At 41.6% G+C, this 24304-nt stretch overlaps 1 protein-coding gene across 1 annotated transcript in view; it reads right to left on the reverse strand.

Annotated features, from left to right (window-relative positions):
• Positions 1 to 11425: 11425 nt before the first annotated feature.
• Positions 11426 to 24304, reverse strand: part of TGFBR3 (transforming growth factor beta receptor 3) — a 98466-nt gene continuing 85587 nt past the window's right edge. The window contains exons 15-16 of the mRNA XM_054384108.1: positions 22186 to 22293; positions 11426 to 15207 (exon numbers count right to left, since the gene is read on the reverse strand). Coding sequence (XP_054240083.1) covers positions 15089 to 15207; positions 22186 to 22293 — 227 coding nt within the window. The 3' untranslated portion in view covers positions 11426 to 15088. The remainder of the gene's footprint in view (positions 15208 to 22185; positions 22294 to 24304) is intronic.

The following is a 24304-nucleotide window of genomic DNA, read 5'->3' on the forward strand; positions in this document are numbered from 1 at the left end:
GGGTAAAGAAAACTGGTAGAAAAAGGGAAAAATGGAAAACTGTAGACAAATTATAGAGCAGACAAAGGCTAGGATCACACTGAGGTATACCAGTTCCTGGGAGCTGGGAAAAGTGGTTCTGACCCTCAGCCACACCAGAGGCATTGGCTGTGGTCCCACAGGTCTCTAAATTGGAGGCTACTTTGTACCCAGTGTCTCGCGGGATGGTGTGATTCACCCGACTGTTGTACAACATTCATCCTCTCAGCAGGAGGAATTTCAAAATAAACTAACCTTGGTGGAAGTGCAGAATCCAGTGTATTTCAACATCCTTTATTCAACTATGGTGATTATTAGACTAATTCTCTTGACCTTGAAATCAGTGTTAGTAAGCTGGGATATTTCCTATGTCCATCACTTACAGAACATCCTTGTACAGAAGAGTGAAAAGTTTATTAAATTATACAGTGCATGGCATTCGGAGCCAAAGTGATCTCAGATCATGGAATTTTATAATATGGAGTGAACAAAATACGTTTGGTTCAAGTTTACCCTAGACGTTTCCTCAACGCATAAAAAAATCATAGAATCATTAAGGCTGGAAAAGTCCTCTAAGATCATCAAGTCCAGCCATCAATCTAACACTACAGTGACCATTAAACCATGTCCTGGAGTGCCCTGTCTACACATTTTTTGAACAGCTCCAGCGATGGTGACTCTACCACTTCCCCAGGCAGCTTGTAGCAATGCCTGACTACTCTTTCAGTAAACTTTTTTTTCCTAATATCTAATCTAAAACTGTCTCTCTTATACTGTGGCACCCAAAACTGAACACAGTACTCCAGCTGTGGCCTCACCAGTGCTGAGTACAGGGACACAATCACTACCCCTACTGCTGCTGGACACACCATATCTGATCCAAGCTAGAATGCTGTTGGCCACCTGAGCACACTGCTGGCCCATGTTCAGCTGCTGTCAACCAGCACACTCAGGTCCTTTTCTGCCAGCCAGCTTTCCAGCCACTCTCCCTCAAGCCTGTAGTTTTTCATGGGGTTGTTGTCACTCAAGTACAGGACCTGGCACTTGGCCTTGTTAAAACATCATGCAACTGATGTCAGCCCACCAGTCCAGTCTGTCCAGATTCCTCTGCAGAGCATTCTTACTCTTGGGCAGATCAACACTCCCCCACAATTTACTGTAATCTGCAATCTTACTGAGGGTGCCCTCAATCCCCTCATCCAGATCATTGATAAGGATATTAAACAAGACTGGCCCCAAAACTGAGCCTTGGGAAATGCCACTTGTGACCAGTCTCCAGCTGGATTTAACTCCATTTATCATAACTCTCTGGGCTTGGCCATTCAGCCAGTTTTTAATCCAACAGAGTGCACCTGCCTAAGCCATGAGCCACCAGCTTCCTGAGCAGAATACAGTGGGAAATGGTGTCAAAGGCTTTAGTAAAAGTCCGCATAGACAACTTCCTTTTCCTCATCCACTAGGTGTGCCACCTGGTCATAGAAAGAGATCAGTTTAGTCAAGCAGGACCTGCCCTTCATGAATCCGTGCTGGTGGACCTAATTCCCTGGTTGTCCTGCATGTGACTTGTGAATGCACTTAGGAGGAGTTGTTCCATAATCTCTCCTGGTACCAAGGTCAGACTGACAGGCCTATAGTTCCCTGGATCCTCTTTCCAGCCCTTCTCATAGCTGTGCATCAGATTGTCAAGCCTCCAGCCATCTGGGACTTGCCCTGTTAAACAGGACTGCTGATGGATGATGGAGGGCAGCTTAGTGTGTGATGCCTACCATTCCTGGGAGCATTTAGTTTACAACCTGATGTTTAACACTCATGCAGATTCACTCTTCCACAAGTTCTGCTTGTTGTGACAGATGCACTGTGCTGTAAACACACCAGCTGGTAACTTGGAGCAGAAAAGAGTAGGTTACATCCTAGGTATTCTCCTTTCATGTAGCATGTGTATTTACAAGTGACCATTAGTTTAAAATACCTTCAGCTTTGTCAGTAAAGGAATTGTGCCTAAAAAATAACAGATCCCCGTTCCATGTCTTCATGGACATACTGTTGTTAGTGGTAAAATTGTCACATTTTCTTCTAACTCACAGTGCTGTTTGCAGTACTGGGTATTTCACTGTTTTACTTTTGCAGATAGCATGGGGAAAACAGATTAACAACAGGAGCAGGAAATACATACTTCAAAACTTTTAGGGAAATTTCCTTTCAGTAATAGTTAAAAAAATGTAGTGAAGGATTAGTTTTTTAATTTTTTTTTTTTTTACCTGGCCAACTTTGCCTTTCAGCAAGAAAAGTTAAAAAATACTTGCAGCAAAGTGCTTTAACCTTTTACATTTTCCTCTATATTTCCATAGCTAAAGTAGAATAGAGACCTCCCTCCCCTCCCCCCCCAGAATGTCAGTTCTCAGTTGTGCTAAGGTAGATTTGAAAGCCTCATATGAAAGAAAAGCAAGGCAGAGAAAAGTTAAATGCCTTGGCAGGGTTACTGGCAGAGCCAGAGCGTTGTGCTGTGCCCTGCAGAGTGGTTTACATCACTCCATAGGAAGTACAAAGTTATCTTTCTTGAATGGCATTTTGGCCAGAGAGCACAATTTTTCAGAGCCAGTGCCTAAATGAAACATAGCAGCTAGAACTGCCCCCAAATTGCTTAAAATAGATTGTATAAATCTCAAAGGATATAACAACACATTCCAAATCCCCTGGATTTAGACCTAGCAAGATCTGCCCTAAGTTTCCTGTGTCTGAGTACCAGAATCTGACTCTGTCAGGTAGCTGTGTCACAGAAATCAGCACTCATTCTCTGCTGTAAAATCTGCATCAAACCTCCAGATGTCTCAGACATACAGGCCAAGTGGCCTAAATAAATATTTTCTGTGTCTGATTTACAATGTGTCAACCTTCTATTCTAAAGGTAATTGTGTTGCAGCACTTAGAGTATGTAGAAATAACAAACACCTAACAAGAGATAGGCTTGTTTGTCATTTTCAGGATTTAAAAAGAAAGGAAATAAGCAGAAGCTTGCTTTTGTTGCAAAATGAACTCAAACTGAGAGGAAGAAGACACAATAAACAGGGAGCAACAGCAAATTGTTCAAGTGATCTGCAGAAGAGAAATTTACATGGGAAATTCCCACTAGGGCTCCAACAATTTACACACAACCCCCTATGTGCCTTGATTGGAAAACAGACCTGCAGTATCAGGTACTGCTGACACTCCAGCAGGCAACACACTTTCAGTTGTCTGGCATTTGCCTGCTTGCATTGGCCTGAAGGAACATCAAAGAAAAACCACTGCCATGGAGAAATGTTCTTCTTAATTAGCATCACCAGTGAAAGATTCTTATTGTGTTATAGAGGATGAAACCTGATGTTTTCACAAGATGTGTATGCTAGCTTTGATCAACCAAGCTTCACAAGAAAACAGAAATGGGCAACCTTTCCACGAGTGTGTTTTTACTATCCAAATGACATCAACATGAAGTTATCGAATTATCAAGTACTTCAGAATAACACAACAAAGGCTTCATTTTAGCACTAGAAGTCTTCAGGAAAATAAAGCAAAGTTTCAGGGAAAATACAAGATCTCCCATGAAAGACTTGGTCAAGTTTCAGTTTGAATCACATGTTGTATAGGCCTTTTGTCAGGAGTCATGTAGTGTTGTGTACTTCTACAGCAGTCAGTCCTAGGAAAGATGAGAAGTTCACAGACAGATCCATCTATTCTGGACGATGAATCACAGAGTATGTTGAAAGCATAGAATGGGATACATGAAGAGTGGTTTCCTTAAATCTGATGACTGGTGAAAGGACTACTCTAATTCCTTAAAAAATTATTTTTGCACTGTGCAACAGCTTCAAGTGCCTGTATTTACAGAGCTGGACAGTAATTTCTTTCCATAAACTTAAAATCTTACCAAAAGAGTTCAACACAACTGACATACTTAGCCCACAGAGCTGCTTTTTTTTTTTCTTCTTCTTTTTTCCCCCCTACCTCCTACTTGTCTAAGAGCAGTGTGTGATTTTACTATTTTGGTTGCTATTCCAAGACATTTGATGAGCCCTGTATGGAAGTTGCTGTCTATAAGTTGTTTTTTGGAAATATTTCTTTAATAGTGAAGTGCTCAAACACCACAGGCTACTACCATTCAGGTCATCTAACTTACAAACTCACTTCCAGAAGACAACAAGTGTTAAGCTAGACACCTGCTTGCTTTGTCCAAGAAGCTCTAAGTGTGAACAGACAGCACTTGATTCAGGAATAGCAATGAGCTCAAAGGAACAAAGAGAAAGAAACTCTTCTGAAAAATGGGTTCAGTGAAACAGTTCTTAAGCCTCACTGGCAAGTGGGCTTCATCAGATGCAGTGTTAACTATTTCTAAGTCCCACACAGAGCATGGACATGCTTTAAAGTAGAAACATCTGGAAACAGGCAGTGTGAATAGGGGTTATAATGGGTGGAATAGTTACAGCTGATTCACATATGACTAATGCTAGTGTTTTCTTTGGAAGCTTAACCAAGTGCTGCTTAGAAAACAGACACAAGAGCATTGACCCATTAATGGCTGCCGACCTTGTAAGGAGCAAGCCCATCAGCAGCCTGGAAGTTGTTTGGTTTCACAAGTTGAGAAGTGCCAGCACCTGTGAAACAGCCCAGTGTTGCGCACACCAGCAGCATTTCTCTCTGTTTACAGAGTGATGGTGCCCCAGAGGGACAAGATGTCAAATATGTCATAGTGCACCTATCTGAGCAAGCCCACAACCACTCTGTGACTGAGGAGATCTCAAGTGTCATCCTCTGTGCTCTGTGCTCAGGTACAGAACCACCAAGGGCTTTGTAGTGCCAGATGGAGCCTGTGGGCTTTGCTGTAGAGTGACTGTGACTAGTTAATGCATTATTGCATGTTTCTATAAGCATTGCCCAGAAAATGTATTTCAGCCTTCTTTGAGGGTTTTTATAGTAAACCCACACAAGTCATTGAAGCCAGAATAGCTCTAGTGCATTGCTACTTTGTATACCCTGCTCAGAATAAAGAAATAAATTACCAAAAACTAAAGTAGTACGACATTTTGCACTGGCTGATTTGAAACATGATCCTTTTTGACTGAAATGCAAAGAGCACCACAGTTGTCAGAACCTCAGCTGAAAATAAGAGTTTTTAATGCTGATTGGAGTTCAGGGAAAAGGCTTTATGGCCAGAGAGCAAAACTCAGATGTTTGGAGAAAGTGGGTAGTGTGCTGAAGTAAAGATGTGAGAAGTATGACTTGAGAGACTAGGGAATAGGTCCTGTTTTCAATAAAAGTGTAAAGGAGGAGGGAAAAGCTGGGGTTCAAGGGATCATCTTTGGATCTGAAGTACACTGGCAGCTGTTCAAACTTGCTGCTTGCCAGATTATACTTCTGTTATTCTGTCCTAAAGAACAGGTTAAACACTTGAGAGATGCTCTACTGACGTAAACAGACAGAACTTGACTTAAGTCAAAGGAGCAGGTTTATACTCGCTGAGAATCTGGCCCTTAGTTTATTCTAAAAATGAAATATGGTCTCTGAATAACAACAAACTCTTTTTTTCTTTAATGTGGCACCAAGCCAGGATGTTGGCAAGTGCCTCCAGTTTTACACACATTGGTTTCTTTCAATGCTGTGAAAAAGCTTCTTAAAGCTTTGTAAGCAGGAAGCAACACTTGAGTTATTCCACCGAGAGAGAGAAGTTTCATACCTGCATGGCAATGACCCTAATCTGCTTTAGCTTCCTTCCATGTATCAGTTACCTTCACTGATTGGGTCAAAATAAGTTTCTACCACTGTATTTCTACATTAGAATCACCAGCACACATAAACTCTGAGAACTTGTGAGTTCATTCCCATTCAGCTACATTATTTTTTCAACTACTGCCCCCAGCCTGAGCAATGTCATCTGGTGAAGGTGGGCATCCAGATTCATGTCAGATAACTGCAGGTGTTCAGTTAGGAATACAATTGTTCCAGGATCTCCCCAATGCCTGTAGAGGCACAGGCAAGTGCTGAGTTTGCTTCAGGGGCTGCCTGCCTCCAGTGATCATACAGGAAGCACAGGTTGATGGCTCCTCTAACTGCCTGAACCAAGCAAAGAGAATCCAGACCTTTAAGACTTTGCAAGACAGCACAATTCAATCATATTTTCCAGATGTAAAACACTTGTTTGCAGGAGCACTGCCTTGCATGCTCTAGATGCTTTTTGCACTACTCATCTCCACCTGCATTTGCCCTTTAATGTACACTTCGACATTTTCCCTTCTTGAGCCCTCCCACTACTAGATGGAATGATGATTTTTTTTTTTTGTATACAAGTGTGCATTTATATTTAAGAACATAAATTCATGACTAACGTTCTGGTATCACAGTTTTGTTGTTGCTGAATAAAAGCACAGGAAAGCTATCAAATAGTAGCTGGAGGTCATGCAACCACAAAATTTATTATTACTCAAACAAACACAGTAATTAAGATTTCTTACAGCTTCTAAAACAGAGAATAGCCAATTTGGTTTTAGTTCACAGTTGTTTAACCAGATAAGAAGTGTGCATTCTAGAAGTATGAGGTTTGACTTCCAACATCTTGTAATCTTAGCCTATGATGTAACTTTTTCTTTAAGCTTTTTCTTTTTTACCTTTGAATGAGAGAGCAATGCCATAAAGGAGAGATTGCACAAGCAAGCAACAGAGAAATCTTCTGGAATTAGCTTGACGTAAACCTACTCTGACTGTTAAACCAGAAACCAAAATTAACCTACACAAAACCTTGCCAGAGCCATATTTCTGAAGTTCCTGATATAACTGTGGCCTCCTTGGCAGGTTATTCCATAATGCAGGTGGTGGGCACAACTCGATCAGGAGAAATCACTCCTTGTTCTCAGAGCAGATCATCCTGTGCCCCCCACAGCCCGCAGGGACAGGAGAAGGAAGGGCCAGGCAGCCAGCCCAGCAAAAGCCTCTTGGTTTGTGACAGACTCTTCTTGTCTAACATTGAGTAAAATATGACTCACTTCAGGGACACACATTTGAGAGAAGTCACAGAAAAATTAACTAAGCACTGCCAGTAAAAACATGGGTGTATTTACCCTGGCTTTGCAATGACACAAAGTGTGTCAGCAGGGTACACGCTTTCCTTGTGTAATCATCTCTCAACCCTCCCTGGACAAAACCAGCAAACTCTGCTTCTTGTGCTACATGACTCCTTATTATAGCATTGATCCAACTTTCTCTGTCAACAACTGGACAACAACCTCATTATCATTGTTTTTATATCTTTAGTTGCCAACTCTCCCCACCCCACCAGATGGAGGGCACTGCCAGCTTAGTTTATATTAAACAAAACTACAGCCTCACCTCTATGTAGGTGTTTGCCATCCTATACCTTCTCCTGTCTCTCTATCAACTGACCATCTTCCACAGCTCCAGCACCCTTCATCCTCTTGCATGTACACTAGTCTGCTTTTCCTGTGCTGCCCTGTGCACCAAAGCTGCCTGGCAAGCATGTTTTGTGGCTCTGAGAGAAGACTTGAAATGTTTCCTCAGAGAACTGGGACCCAAACCCCACCCTTGGGTCTCTTTCCAGCTAAAAAAGCAAGGTCAGGTCTTTTTTGTGACCAGAGCCCCAGGCTGCGCTGGTGCCACCAGCACACAGAGACGCTGTACAGAGCTGTTGGTTGTCGCAAAGGCTTTCATTGCTCCCCTATGCCAGTGGTTCAGTTACGTGTCAATTTAACTACTGGCACAAAAACATGGGCCACCCTTTCTCCCCATCAAACCAAGTGCATCTCTCAGCAGGAGCAATAGTTAATTTTCCCAAAGCAGGCTGACAACAGCTCTGCCTTTCACCTCATGTGCTCCCACTGGGCATTCACTGACTGTCACGGCTCCTCCTTCAATTCTATGCCTGAACACTGCTTCCCCTGAGGAGCTACTGCCAAACGCTGCTATGCACCCCCTCAGCTGTCCTCTCAGCACTTCTGTACCAGCAGCTACCTTCTCTCGACACCTCTGAGTTCCAACTCTCTTGGGACAGTGCTGAGTGCCACTCTGTCATTTTGCACCTGCTAGAGGAGCAGCAGCTCTCACTGTGACCCACAGTGGGGCTCCCTCTCCACCCACCTGTTCCCCACACTGCTCCTGCCTGAGCTGGACAGATAAAGGCTGAAGTTCACTCTCACTCACAATGGAGATTTTTTTTTGAAGTCCTGAGCATGGTTTTTAGCCACAGAGGAGTTCCCCAGAAGGCAGCACTAGCACTTCACCTGTTCTCCTTGCAGCTTGAACGCACACTCTTTGACTGTCCTGTATGTGCTTTGTCGTTTGCTTTAGTGGCTCCTAACAGGAGCCTTTTGTATTCCACTTCTTCCTGAAGCAAAAGGCAGTGACAGCTGCTTAGCTTACACCAAAACCTTATTTGTCTGAAAAGGTCTGTTAATAAAGGGCATATCACAAGGAGAGACATACTCAAAGGGTGGGTGTCAGAAGGATGGGACCGGTCCTTTTTCGTGGTGCTCAGTAACCGGACAAGGGGTAATGAACACAAACTTGAACATAAGCAGTTCCATCTAAACAGGAGGAGGAACTACTTTAAGGGTGACAGGGAAGAGGCTGCTCAGAGAGATGCTAGAGTCTCCATCGCTGAAGACATTCAAAACCTGCCTAGGTATGTTGTTGTGTGACCTTCGTGAACCTACCTTGACAGGCGATTGGACTTGATCTCCAGAGGTCCCTTCCAACGCCTACCATTCTGTGATGCTGTGATATCCTGAAGTTAGTACTGCAAGTCTCATCAATAATATCCCTGCTTAGTTTGCTGATGCCAAATGTGTAAGCCTGAGTTCCTGGTGACAAGGTAATGTCCCACCCTGAGTGCCCTCTTGCACTGGGAGCAGGTCACAGCTGGTGCATGGAGGCCCTGGAAGCCTGCCAGCCCCAGCTCCATTCAGGCTGAAGTGTGACAGGAGTCTTCAGCCTCCCATTTCCAGACACTTTCTAACTGCTTCCTTCATGTTATTTTATGGTTTCCTTTCAGTGACTTAAATTTTCTATGACATGTTTTGGCACTCACAAATTTTATGAAAACCTAAATATTCCTGCTGCAAATGCTCTGTGTGTATGATCCTCTTAAACCTTCCTGTTTATTTTATTTTCTGTTCTTAACTGCTAATGTTACTAATCACCTCTAGGATCATGGACTAATAAAAACACTGCATAGAGCAAGGACTTTCCCTACAACTCAAGCTCCTATGACCTCATGGGGTATACCTCCTTGCACCAAAGGCCAGATTGAGAACTTTTTGATCCTTTCACCCTATTTACAAAGCAAATCTCGAAATGTAAGTGCTCAGAGAATTGGGAACACCATAGTTACTTTGATTTTAGCAGGCATACCATAAAGAAAATTTACATGGCTGACAAAACAGAGAGCTTGCTGAGCCACTTAAAGCATCTTTAAATACCACCATCTTTTTATCAATATTGAATATTCTGTTTTTTAAAACTGATTGAATTTTTTTGTCAGTACAGTATGTTCTTCACTAGAGCTGGCAGTTTGCAAGCAGCAGTTACAGCAGAATGAAAAAGAGATGCCATCAAAGCACTTTTAAACCAATTCTTTAGATATACATGCCAAAATAATTGGACAGGAAAAAAAAAATGTCACTTTTAAAAAGCGCAAGAGTAATAATTTTGTGCTGCTTTTCTTCCTCAACTATCTGCAACCCAACTCCTCTTTATACTTTTCCTGGAAATGGTAAAACTGCAGCACAGAACCAAACTAAATACCAGGCAGGCAAAACTGGTTGCACAGCAGGCCTGGAGCCACCTCAGCACACATCATCTTCTGGACATGTTGCAGTGAGTCCCTGAAGGCTTCCAGCAAATGAGAGATTGTAAAAATGTAATTTAAGCCATAACCTTCTTTGGGTAGGTGAAGTGATGTAATTTGATCTTTTTTATGCAAAGAATTCAAACACTATAAATGCACACAGGTTCTCAAGGCAAGGTCTAGGGCTGGAGATCTGGGAATATGGTACAAAACCCAAGCTGCAAACAGACTTCCAGGCTCATAAATATCTGCTTTACAATTACAAAGTGACAGCAGTGAAAATGTATCAAAATATTGGCTCCTTTTCATTTTATATTGTCTTGGAGGGAATGTTGTGATGTATTTAATCCTATTTCAAAGTTCTGGACTGTGTTTTTCATGAAACTGGCCCTTGGTACCTTTTGACTCCAAAAATGTGTTTCACTCACAAATGCTTGGCAAACATAAATTACACAGAGAACACTGATGCTTACACTGTAATATGTTAAGACTCTTATTTCTTATTGTCTAAAAATAATCATGAAAATATATCACAATTTGATGGCTAACAATTGCATTTTTAAATTAATTCCTCATATAAGACACTGACCATGCTTTCACACCTGTCAAAACAAATCTTAAAGGTGCAGGTGAAGTACAGTTCTAGAATCTTTACACTGAATGTCAGCTCTATGGAGCTCATTTCCAAAGGGGGAAAAAAATGAAACAGTTTTAATGCAGAAACTGAAATATGTTTGTTATGAAGCAATAAATCTGTTGCACCTTTATGAGTTTTAAGTCACAGGCAACATGTAACCTTATGATTAATTCTGATTAATAACTTTTTCTGTACTGAAGGCATCTTGGTATATAAAAGTGATCACTAAACATTTCAGATCCCTTCACTAGGGAACTCTTTTGTGAGTTAATAACCACAATCCTTGAATAACCCAGGGAAATACTGCTGAGGCTTGCTCCCCAAGAGTGTCCATAAAGAATATTCTGTACATGAAATACAGGAAAGAAAGCAATAAACAGGATAGTAAACACCCAAATTCTTGCCCTGCCAATACATGGCTGAACTATCTGCTCTAGCACAGGAAGACCCTTCAGTAACGTAAACACATTCCAGCCTTGCTTGTGTGCCTCCAGTGTACACACAGTTAAGGCTACAACTGCCCAGGGGAGCTCTGCCACGAGGACTAACAGCAGACCCTTAGGCATGACTGTGCTCAAGCCAGGCTTTGTGCAGGATAGAAATGAGGCTGTGTCTTGACATGCAACAATTAAACATCTGCAGTATCAGAATTTTGAGCTTCAAATTAGAGTGAAGGACAGCAGCATTTAACTAAATACTAATCTGCCGGTTTCTGCAAGGAGCCCATCAAAGCTAATGGATAAAAGAACAAAGAAAGGATAGAATGGAGGCAGTGCTACAAAATCAGATCCTTAGTGCACACAATTCCCACTGAAGCTTAGGGGACATGAGGACATGGCAGTGAGACAGAACTTCATCTACTGTTGCCTGCTCTGTACAAGTTCAAATAAATGAATCAGGGCATCAATGTTTAATAAATTGATATATACTTTATTATGCACAAGAGACCAAGATGACATGACACTGTGGTTATCAAAAACTGTACAGCTATGCATTTCCACAAGACTAAAATACAGAATTTAATGTGAAATACAAATGGGGGTGCTCAGACTGGCCACAGGTATTAGCACATAAATTTCCCCCATTCTTTGATTTAAAAAAAATGTAGGCATTTGGATCTTCAAGAATGGCACTTATTTATTTGAAGGCAAGAATACTGTGTTTGGAACTGTTAGGCACATGGTAGTGAAGATCTGTGAACATCTATGAACATCCCCACAAATGACAAACAACAACAGGGCAGAGCAGTCCCCTCAACATGAAGGACTGGCAGCACAACCAACAGTACAGTCTTCTTGTGGAGCATGAGGTAGATACATAACAGACAGAATGGTACATACAGGAGAGAAAGGGTTAGAAAAGGGCAGGGGGAAGGTTACAATCATCAGCATTTACAGACGTATTGCAAAATCCATTTCCACGTGGAAAATGCTACAAAAAGAGCATAACACAGATCTGGCTTCTTGAAACATGAATATAGTAATGTCCAAAATCAAACGTTGTAAAAGGTTTAGTTAGTTATTCGACAATGCATGACACAATGAGCAGTCTACTCTGGAGTTTAAGTACATTACTAATACCTTTTAAAAGACAGACCCTTTTAAGCCAAAACCTCCTTGTTCTTATGCAAGAAGTTCCCTTGCAGTGGATTCCATCATACTGAAATTTAGCACCAAGTCCGACCCTCTGAAACCCTGCTTTAAAGTACTCCACTGCAACAGAAGCATCTTGCTGGCCTTCCACACTCCACAGGGATCTGCCATGGCAAGTCCAGCACGGCAAGACCAGGTTTGATAGAGGTGGGAACCAGTGGGGCTTTGCAGTTCAGGAGCTTGCCACACCACACAGAGAAACTTGCTCTAGAGAAGAATGGCAGCTCTGAGAGTAGAACTTACAGGTGTGTCAGTGCTCTGACCAGCTGCTGGAAAGTACTGTGCACTTCTTTCTTAAAGCTGTTACCTGGGAATGCCCGAGTTTGTTTTGCTCTTTCTATCTCTTTGCTGGAACAGAAATGACCGTTCCAGCTGCTAAGCCATCACACATAGTTTTGGTAACATCCAACAGACAAGTATTTCAGATTGATTAAAATTTCTGAATACACCAAGTTAATTTAAAATGTATTTAAAATACAAGTCAACAAATTGAATCTTTGATATTTTATATATTTTTGGTTTATCCAACAGTAAATATAAATCTGTAAGTTATTTTAAAATTAAATTTTTGATTAAAAATCGATAATGCAGCATGTTTCTCAAAAATATACAATTATCTATTTTACATAAAAGTTTTCTACCTGTCCATCCCAACAACCCAATCTAATACTTCCTATAAGAATCTACTTAATAAAATATCTGAGGAAGGAAGGGGTTAAAACAGGGGGGAAAATTTACAACACGTAAATTTCACAGTAATTGAAATTAAACATTTCATATAGAGTAACTTAACATTGGACTAAAACATTTAAATATATCTTTATACAGAAATTTAATGTAGTAAAATATAGCTATGATTGAACTTAAAGACTCTAGTCTTCTCTGAAGACATCTTTAAAGATTTTATACATAGAATATGCTTATACAATACATTCTGCTGAAGGTTAGGCAAAGCACTTTCTTTTCAACCACACAGGTAGCACATTCATCCTCCCAACACCTCATCACAGAGCCAATCCTGCAAACCCTTACGCACAGGGATAACTACGCTCACAAGAGGATCCTGTCAAGTGCCACCAGGACTACTCATGGGCCTGGTAACATCAAACACTCTTCGTATGAGTAACTCTATACATGGCTCTGAGAATAGCCATAATGTGTAGAGTGAGTATGTGCTTGTGCTAGCAAGGATGAGCAAGTAGTTATTCACCTGCATAAACGTTTGCAGGATTAGAAACAGATTTGACTTAAAGTGAGTAATATTCCACCTGATCCTGGGCACCTACATCTATTGCATATCTTGCACTTTAACCAACCTGGCATCAACAAGGCACAAGTGTAGAATCAGCAACAGAAATCTGCAGCTCAGAATTCAGAGCAGACCCTAACTCTAGTGTAATGAATCCCCTTCTCCTCTTGCAGAGCATGGTTAGCCTTCACTGAAATTAATGAAAGACACTCATCTCATTTTTAGAGGAAAACAACACTCATTTTTCCTCAGAGGAGAAGAATCAGTAGAACACATCACAATTACAAAGTGGCAACATAACAGTCAAACCAATTACACATTAGAGGTGTCCTTTTCATTTGGCATCGATTTGACTGTCGAGATGTGGCACTGACACTGAAAGCATACTGCGACAATTAGTATCTTTCTGCCATTTCCACATTCCAACACTACTTTGGGACTAGTCAATTGCAACATTCATACAACAATTTGACACAAACAACTGCACAACTATCTTAAGAGAATAGCTTCATTTTGATAGGCAGTATTCTGCACAAACAACAGGCTCTACTGTACACTCTTTCTGCCCTCAAAACTATTTCTCCTTTCAAAGAGAATTTGTGCTAGCTAAAAGACTAGAACCAAATCACTTTTAAAATCTCCTTTAACTACCTATTATAAACTGAAGAGACAGCTTTGTTTGTTGGTTTTGGGGTTATTAATTTTTGGTTTTGTTTTATTTTGTTTGTTTTTTAAAATATATGTATGCATTATATATTTTCTATATGGAAGGCACACAGAGCTAACTTCCCAATTGTTAAAGTGGTAAGTTAGGCTCTCTGTACTCAGGTATACATCTATTTGCACATAAACCTTGCCATTAAAGGTATACACACATCTATGTTAGTGCATAAAAGCAATATTTGTCTTAATATGTGCATATGCCTGTATTTGGTATAGTAAATGGGAAAAAAAAAAAATCTTTTATTAAAGAGCTTTGGCCCAGAGAACAAGAAAGGGAATGTTAGAGTGTGTTCTTCTCCAATTAGCAAGCCAATACATATTAAAACAAAAATACCTGGAACAAACCTGAAGCTGCAAACACAACAGGAAAGCAAATGAGATGCTGTAGCCATAAGCTTAACAAAACAAAGGTTACTCAAATCTGGCTAAACATAGTTGAAGTAATAAAATGTTACTAACCAAAGAGGTCTGACCTTGAGGCTTTCTTGCTTAGACAAATAGAAATCCTTTGACCTAAGTTCACCTTTTTTCTGCTTATCTTGTTGAATTCCCTTAATGAATACCTTGTGTCAATGAGACAGTTCAGGGAAATAAAAAAGTCATATAGACAAAGCAGCATTTTTCCAAACTGGCATAGATTTCACATTGAGGGCCCATGGACCCCTAGAAGAAGGTTGCAGTACTGTACAATTAGTAGCTTTGTCACATGTAGCATAACATGTTCTAGAAGATCCAACAGGCTGTGTTTACCCATGCACTGTGTGCACACATACACACACTCACACATACAGTGGCTTCCCCCAAAGAAAATCAGTCATTTTTTTGTTTTTCCCTGTAAAAAAATTCCTCCACTTTTTCTTTCTCCCCCCCTCCCCAAAGCAAGCAAACCAATCCTTTTAACTTTAAAAAGCTGATGTCCACACACAGTCCTTTGAAACTATGCACTGCTATGTTGCTCCTCGACTGTGCTCCCTCTGGAGTTAGGCTGCACTGCTGCTGGAGCAGGGGGTGCTCTGTGTGCTGCCGATGCTGTGCGCGGCACTGCTGTTCTCGGAGGCTGGCGGTGACGTAGGGACCTGCTGTCTTGCCACTGCTTCCCCTGCAGGAAAGGGCAGAGAAAAAGTGGGGTCAAGAGAAGGGAAACTGAAAATGCTGGTTGTCTTAATAATACATTCCTTTCCAGTTTTCCTCTTCCAGTGATTTATATATACATGCAATGCCTATCTTGGGTGATAGACTTCAGAGTACTGTTGAAAATGTGACCAGACTCCCAGGATCACAGGATGTTAGGGGTTGGAAGGGACCTCCAAAGATCATTGAGTCCAACCCCCCTGCCAGAGCAGGACCACCGAATCCAGCACACATCACACAGGAACACATCCAGATGGGGCTTGAAAGTCTCCAGAGAAGGAGCCTCCACAACCTCTCTGGGGAGCCTGTTCCAGTGCCCTGTTGCCCTCACAGTGAAGAAGTTCCTCCTCATGTTGAGGTGGAACCACCTGTGTTGTAGTTTATATCCATTACCCCTCGTCCTATCACAGGGTGCAACAGAGAAGAGACTGTCACTTCCCTTTTGACACCCATCCCTCAGATATTTATAAACATTTATTAAATCCCCTCTCAGTCTTCTCCAGACTAAAAAGCCCCAGGGCTCTCAGCCTCTCCTCATAGGGCACATGCTCCAGTCCCTGAATCATCCTGGTAGCTCTCCGTTGCACTCTCTCTAGTAGATCCCTATCCCTCTTGAACTGGGGAGCCCCAAACTGGACACAGTATTCCAGGTGCGGCCTCACCAGGGCAGAGTAGAGGGGGAGGAGAAGCTCCCTCGATCTGCTGGACACACTCCTCTTAATTGGCACCTTAGCATTACTCTACATGCAATATAATACATGGAAAATAATAATGCTGCTTTCTTAAGCACTTCAAAAGCAGCTGATGGTAACTGCCAAGATAAGACACTGTCCATTTTCTGTTGTGAACTGTCACTCAAGTGGGTCCCATACTTGATAGCTTTCTTGTTTCTTGGGAAAAGGCAAACAAAATTTAGGCTTCAGGTGTAATGCCAGTTTATAGAGCAGCATGAAGACTAAAAGTGGAGCTGAAGACACTGTTGTTCTATCAGCTGGACACCACATATCCTGAGGCATGGCTAGTTTTCTTCACGTAGAGAAACAACAGGCTACCCTGCAAGCCTGAATACGACACGTAGGAAGCTCCCCTATAGATAAGGCTTATAACCTATAGTAAAAACAAGTCTCACCATTTCTGTCAATGGTTTACTTACAGTTAATTAAAAGCCCTTTGTTATTTGGATTGCCAAATTAAATGCCAGGCATTAAAGCCAGATTTATGGTTCCTGACAAAACCTAGATTTTACTCTGCTCTCTTTACACCTCTTTCTGCACTTGTGACTGGGATCACCTGAGGAAAAAAAAAAAAAATCTCTGAACTGGCATAGAAGTAAAAATTACACCATCATGTAAATGCCCAAAAGATCTTGAGGCCATGTCAGAAACCCAAACTCTGGCATTTTTAAATGACAGCACTCAAATCTGCAACCTTAGCAAAATAGTGCACTGTTGCTGCCCCCTCCCTTCAGTTCATCTCTCAGGATATGAACCTGTGACCTCAAGTACAGTAAAAGGGACAGATTGCTGCTGCTTGAGCTCCAGACCAACCGTGACAGCCAGCACCAGCATGGCTGCTTTCCTAGCAAAGGAGCAAGATGGAAATGTTTTGCAGGATCATGGGCAAGAACTACTGGGGGCAAAAAAAAAAAAAAAAAAAAAAATCAAAGGCTGGTACATCTCCTGCCTCATACAGTTGTAGTGATGCAGATCTCCTGCTTCACATTGCCCTAGGTCTGTAGAGACCAATTTTTCTTCCCTGCTCAGGATTTGGTAGAGCTCTCATGCTTCAGTGACAGGGTGAAGGCCAGAGGCACAGCCTGCATCCAGAGGGTTATTACAGGGCAGGGATGAGCCAGCTTCCTCCCATGGGAGCTGCTCTGGCACATCCCCATGCCCTGTGTGCTGCTGCCCAGCTGCCAGAGTCCCGAGCTCCTCAGGAATGTGGCCACAGAGGAAGTGTGCCTTTAACACTTTGTGGCTCAGGCCAGAAAATCTCCTTCTGCAGGCTGCTCAGTATTCAGAAGCCTGCTACAAACAAGGGAGATCTCAGGAGCTCTCACAGCAGAGGCTGCAAGTGCTCTTTGCAATGGAAACCAGTAGGTTTGCTGCTAGCTCATGCTGCAGCCACAGCTGTAAGTGCACAAAAGTCCCCACAACGCAGAGCTCTTGCCTTACGCCCCACTGGTCTAGGAATGGAGGAAAAGAGGGACTGGACAGGACAAAAACCCAACAAACTAAACCACATCATTCTTCTCTGGAGACTTTCTAAACCTGCCTGGATGCATTCCTGTGCAGACTACCCTAGGTGATCCTGCTTTTGTCAGGGGGGTTGGATTTGATGATCCCTGATTGTCCCTTCCAACCTCTAACATTTTGTGATTCTATGATCCAGGAGGCCAATTAAATGTTTAAAAAGAGAGTGAATTCAGCACTCAATCTAGAATTTTACTCTTGTAAGAGATTTTGATTCTGTTTTTGCCTGCATAAGAAATCAGGATGGAGCTTGACTATGAGCAGCAAATTTCTGCTCACATGCAGCAGGGCCTGAATCTACCCCCTGTCATCTGCAAATAAGCCAAGTTTCAGCTCAAACTTGCAGTAGAAAGGGCTTTGCAAGCCACCAGAGTAAATAGTATCAAATCAAAGTCTGTGTCATCATGCTGTAAAAGCTCTCTCGTAAGCCTTGTTTGGATGCCCTCCCCTCCCAACTTACTCCCTTCTCCATTTGTTTGTGTACAAGTCTGCCTTCCTTTTCTACTACAGGATATATTTATAAAAGCAGTGAGAGCAAACTCCCTTTTATTAAAACAAAACAAGAGAACACAAACATCAGAAAACAGCAAGTGGGTGAACCCCAACCCTCGGAGGCAGAGGAGAAGCTGCTATGGCTGCTCTGCTCCCCTGATGGGGCCCCTAGCCCCCGTGCCCTCCCTCCTGCTCTCCTTGCAGCTCTGCCGTCACGGTTTTACAGACCACATGATTACACACAGCTTTGTATCAGCCTCGGCATGGCCATACAATCTGTATGCATTTAACCAGAAATCCATTTACAAGCTAAACACATACTAGTTTTATTTTATGGCAAAGTGACAAGCACGGTACTGGAGTTCCCAGGTGAGCCCAACAGCTCACTCTACTCCTGCTGGCTCCTCAGGCAAACATCTTAGGAGGCACCTTCCCTTCGTTTTGGATAGCAGCCCCTGCCCCTCTGCTGCAGTTCAGTGGCCCCTGCAGCACTCCATTTCTAGAGCACGATCAGCAGTGCTGATATACCGCAATCACTTGCTGAACAACAACAAACTCTCAATGTCCTCAAGGCAAAAAACCCCCAAATCACACTGATGCTATCAAGACAGTCTAGCAACTACATCTGGACCAACTGATTTTCCCTGCATTGCATTTCTTCAACGCTTAGCTAATCTGTAGTGAAGTTTTTTCAAAGAATATTCATTAAGAGGATGTAAAGAAATGTAAACGACCACGGAAGAGGCATTCTCCATCTGTCTTTTGTGTAAACAGCTTCATGTATCTCATGTTACCGAACCAGAACTGCTCAAAATGGACATGTGTCATCTATTGACAGTAAACAAGCTTCTACCCATCTGAATGCGACAACATGTACTTTATTATTCACACTCAGGAAAGCTGCCAGTTGTACTCCCTGTCCAGGAAGTCTGAATGTTTGCTTTTCTATCTCCATTTGCCAAATATAATTGGTTGCTATGTCAGTTTATTTTAAATCAGATCCCATAAAAAAAAAAAGAGAGAAGTGGGGGAGGAGGGATGCTTTTAACTTCTCAGATTTTGGAACATTTTATCCCTTTAACTTGCAAGACTGCCTGGAGAAGGAAAGCATGCTTTCCAAGAGAAGGAAGTGACTGATGTTCTCTGTAACACAGTTTACTTGGTTTAGCAGTCTCATTTAATAAGGCTTGTGCTTGTGCCTTCCTAAACATAGTGAATGATTGCTATTAAGACAGGTATTGCATTGGAAGATACTTAAATTTGGAAGGGTTTCTCCATCCATGCACACTGTAAATATTTTTCATTTTTGTTTGGGTTGTGGCAAATCTCTGCTACTTTCCCTTTAGTCTTGGGTTCTCTCTGGGCAGGACCAGCACCACTGTGGAAAGCTTTCAACCACCTTTCATGTCCTTTAACTGACTGGAAAAAAAGATTAGAAGTAGAGGGTCCTTTTGCAGAAAAGTCATCTACAATTCTTCCTCTGTTGCTATAATCCTAGCTTCACCTTTCTCTTCCCTTGCTACCGGTGTATTTTAGGACAACTGTACTCCATGTTGAATTGTTTCCAAGAATCTAGAATATTCTAAAGCACAATTTTGATGCTTTGGCATGAATTTTTTGTTACTGAAATCAGCAAAAGCCCCACATCAAAGAAACTCAACACAACAATCCTTATTCAATATTTGGAAATGAAATTCTACTTAGTTCTTCTCTGTTATCAATTGTTTGAGGTTTTCATGTTAACAGGCTATCAAGATGAACAAAAGAACTCATTCATATAAAGCTTTCTCCATGCTAGAAGGAGTCTGCCAGTAGAGACAGACCGATAAGAGCATATTGGCAAAACTTCTTACTACTCTCAAAAATGTGCTCTTTTGCACTGTTGCACACAGCACTGCAGCAACAAACTTACTTCACACATCCCAAGCTGCCATTCTCCACCAGCAGTAGATTTTTGTTCATGCTCTGTGTATCACCAAAACACATTTTTAGAATGAACTCATATTTTCCAATCTTTGGCCCAAATCATGCATTAGAATCCCAGTGCAACGGGATCTTCTTGCAACGAAGAATGAGATCCCTGAATACAATTCAGCAATGCATGAACTCTCTTGTGGCAAAAGACAGCCACTCTGTAGATGAAATTTAGCTTTTTTCTTTTCCTACTAATCTTAATAAAAGTCTGAAGACAGCTCTAAAATGTTTCCACTACAGCTGGATTACCTTGTCTGCCACAACAGTCATCCTCGAGGAGACTGTCCCTGCCAGAGCCTTCACTGCACTCTGCTCCAAATTGTGCTTTGTAGATATAAGAAATTAGGCACCAAAAAAAAAAAAAATTTTGCAGAGGAGTATAGGTTCACTTTCACTATCCTTTGAAAATCTGAACCAGATTAACTTCCTACATAATTTTTTTATCATTTCTGAGATTCTTTGATCTGAGTTACAATGTCCCCTTCCTTTCTTTTCGTCTCATTTACTACATTTTGTCTGGTCTTTTTCGCCACATTTTCATCTCTCACACACAAAACCAGAGCAGCTGCCCTCTCCACTGCTTGTATATAGTCACTATGATTGATGTACTTTGTTAATATAATTCTTTTAATGGGGTTGGTCCAAGTCCTGTTGTTGGCTTCAAAGTGTTTCTTGACTCTGATACACAACATATGTCCAGAGATGGTTCTGTATACAAATAGGGATTGAACTTCCACAAACGCAGGACTAACGATGTTAATTTAACAGTTGTTTAAATTGTTTGCTAATAAAGGCCACCTATGTGGAAATTACCTTCCTAACTTACACATCTGCTCATTGAAATTGCAATTAATTTTCTTTCACAATGTTTCAGTGGCATATGAGGCACAATTACAGTATTTATCCATATTATCATGCCTTTTAAATTTTCCCCATTTGCCTCAATTCCAAACAAGGAAGTTTCATACACAGCTGATGCATTGAGAAGTATTAAATTGCTTATACAGAGTTGTACTGCCAGCTGGGGAAAAAAAACCCCACAGGGTTAATTTTAATTTTTTTTTCCAAATTAACATAAGCTCTTGGGTCATCATATTTACACAAGCTCTGACCTGACAGGGACAGATTTTCACTCCTAAATAACTTGCATGAGGTTTTAGATGCTGAAAAATTCCTGCAGTGGGCCACAGGAGAATTTCAGTGCTCCAGAGCTGCACAGGTTTGGAATAATTGACCTCACATTCTCTCCATCTCCCAGAGATCTTGGCAATGTCTTGCAAGGTCAAAAGTGGAATTAGTTGGGAGTCCAGCATGCTGTAGGGATTCTAAGATACCTCATGATCCACAAGCACCCAAGGTCAGGTGCTAAAAATCAAGACCCCCCCATTATTGCCCGGCATTTGTCTGCACCACCAACAGAATGCTTCTGAAGCTTCCTCCTCTTCCAATACAGTATTTCTGCTAATTTATTTTAGTATGGCAAACAAGTATCTGAGAAGATATTGAAAAATTATCTGTGCATAAGAGCTGCACCAGTTCAGGCACATACTGCTTATCTGGTTGGACACAACTATGTGAGATTACATATGACTTCCACCAAGTTAATCTAACAGTTGAAGAATGGAGGAATAATTAATTGGGGCAAAAATTTTATGTAAATCAAGGCCAAAGAAACACTTTCAAGTCTACTTATATTCAGAATATGTCTATGTAAATAAAGCACTCCCTTATCCACTTGGCCCACTCCTTGTACTGGTCACATCATATTCCCAGTTATCATCAGCCCAACTCAGTAACTGCAAAAAAAAATTTAAAAAGGAGTATGGGAACCAAAAGGGATCCATTAACTGAAATGTTAACTAAATTTGGAATGCAGAGATACCACTAATGATAATTCACAGGCCAGGGATATGCAGTTTTACTCATGCCCCATGTGAGTTTTCAAGATTCATGTTTAAAATTACTTTAGCAAATTCTAAAATCATGTTCATAATGTATTACACCTCCCTTTAGGGAAGATCAATTTTCAATCTGCTGATATACACCAACAGGCTCACAGGAGGACTTACTGCAAAACACTCTACTAAGAACAGAGAGCAAGAAAAAAAGTCCAGGACAGCCACTGCTGGCCACAACTCCCTTTTTCTCCCACCCTGCAAGAATTTGGGCCACACTGCATTTCCTGGGGTGTGATATGCACAGAGGCCTGTAAGAGCCCTGCTGCTTACCTGTGTGTGAGTAGATAAACCAGAGTGCTCCTGTGAGCAGGGCTCCGATTACAAATGCTGCAAAGGCAATGCCCACGACAGTCAGCGTGTCCAGACCGTAGAACACAGCTACAAAGGTAAACACACAGAATAAGGACTTTTTATTTTCAGTGGCAGTACCACTTTACAGAAATCCACCCTGTAACCCTTTCATGGATTTTTTTTTTTTTTTTAAATTCATAGTTAATTAAGCACCATCTGGAAGAACAGAGTAGAGGATTTGCATCAAGGAAATAGAAGTGATGCTTTCAGAGACTGGCTTCAGTCCAACCAAATGTTCCACATCACAAAGCAAAACCCCAGCTCAGCACACCCAAATCTGGAAAATGTTGCAAAATTAAAGCATTTTCAGATGGCTGTTAATAACTTGCTTTCAATTAAATACCCATTTATCTTACAAACGTGTTTTAAAAGGGCTGAGGCTTTTGGCAAAAGGTGCTTGCCATTTAAATGCCCCAACCTTCAAGCACACTTTCCCCTGTATCTCCTGCAAGCTCAGTCTGAAATCTAGGTGGAGAACGGAACTGCTATTAAGAGGGAAGAAAGGCCAGCAAAAAGTCAGCAAAAACATAAATAGAAACAATTGTTTTTCACATTTGGCAATGCTTTCAGTAACTGAAATTAATTCCAGAACACAAAAATAGAACCACACACACACACAAACCACTTTCTAGGGGAGAGGCCCTTTGCAGTACATTTCAAGGGTAACAGCATCTGGTTCCTAGATGTATTGCCCCCAACGTTAACCATCCACACAGAGGAATTTTTAGCTTTTCTTTTTGGTGATTAGCAATACTTCAAAAAATTAACAATCACTCTTCTAGCAATCACATGGGGAAATTTCTTCTTACAAAACTGATGTCTAGGTTCAGTGTTTTTAATGTTTTAGAGTGCACAAAATGGCTTTGACCAGTGAATAACATTTTACTGACTAAGCTGGCCAGGAAATGAGCTGACTGGATCTTCTCAGTTCTCAAAACACAACCAACACCCTCACTTTACACATTCTTCCATCCACCAGATGTCCATATGGACATCCCCCAGACCAACAGCTTCTGAAATCCTCAGGGCCATTCCCCTTTTCCACTTTTGACAAATGTGTTCTCCAGCAGTTCATTTTGGCAAGGGCCTTTAGGACTCACTTCTGGGTGCCTGTGAGCAAGTTTTCATATACATCACCCAACAGATAGTGGCTTAGAAGGTTTTTCTCTCACTTCTTCTATGAGGCTTTTTCTGATTCTTGAGGCCACATTCGTTCATTTTAAATGCAAACAGAGAAGACACTCCTAGACTCAACTGTTGTTTTGTTTTCCACAAGTCACCGGCCAATGTCCTCTCCTCTTAAGAGAAAACTTAGTGAAGAGGAGAAAGTCACATGGAGGTTGAAGTGGCAGAAGCATAATTTGTCATTCCCCTTGCTATTTTGAGCTAATTTAGTCCCAAAGACATAGGGACAAAAGCAGAGGAAAAACATTCTTTGCACTTCCCCTCTTCTAATCCTCCCTTTTCTCCATTCATTGCTGGTTTTAGCTACAAATCACCTTCAGTTTCCTGTTTATTATTGTCTTCTAATGCTGCTTCTCTCCTTTTCTTCCCTTTCTGGGGCAGTAATTGCCCCTGGTTAATTCATTACACCAGGTCAGCAGAATAAGCGAAGAGATAAATCCATGAGGTCAGTGATCTCACCTAAAGGATGACCTGCAAGTGCTGGTGCCAGAGTAACTGGGCATGTGGCCAGCTGCAGTATGTAAGGCAAGTGAAGCATTGAGTAGGACACAGGAGCTCCATAAGACGGCATTGCTGCTGAAATCCTAGTACTGGGAAGCAGCAGCCTCAGCAAAGAAGGGGGAAATAACACACACACACAATCAGCAAATGAACTTGCTCAGGGTGAAGCTCTCAATGGTGTGTCCCCAAATTTGATTTTCAGCCACACAAAAGGTCACAGCCCTTCTCCCTAAACGCTGCCTGGAATCTCTCAATCAGTAACACAGTCAGAATTCTGTTCTGTCCCAGAATTTAACACACGCGAATCTGAAAATTTTCTTCATCGATCTAATACTTTTTAGATTAAAAGAGA

Source organism: Indicator indicator, chromosome 10, assembly GCF_027791375.1.
Source record: "Indicator indicator isolate 239-I01 chromosome 10, UM_Iind_1.1, whole genome shotgun sequence".
NCBI classification, from domain to species: domain Eukaryota; kingdom Metazoa; phylum Chordata; class Aves; order Piciformes; family Indicatoridae; genus Indicator; species Indicator indicator.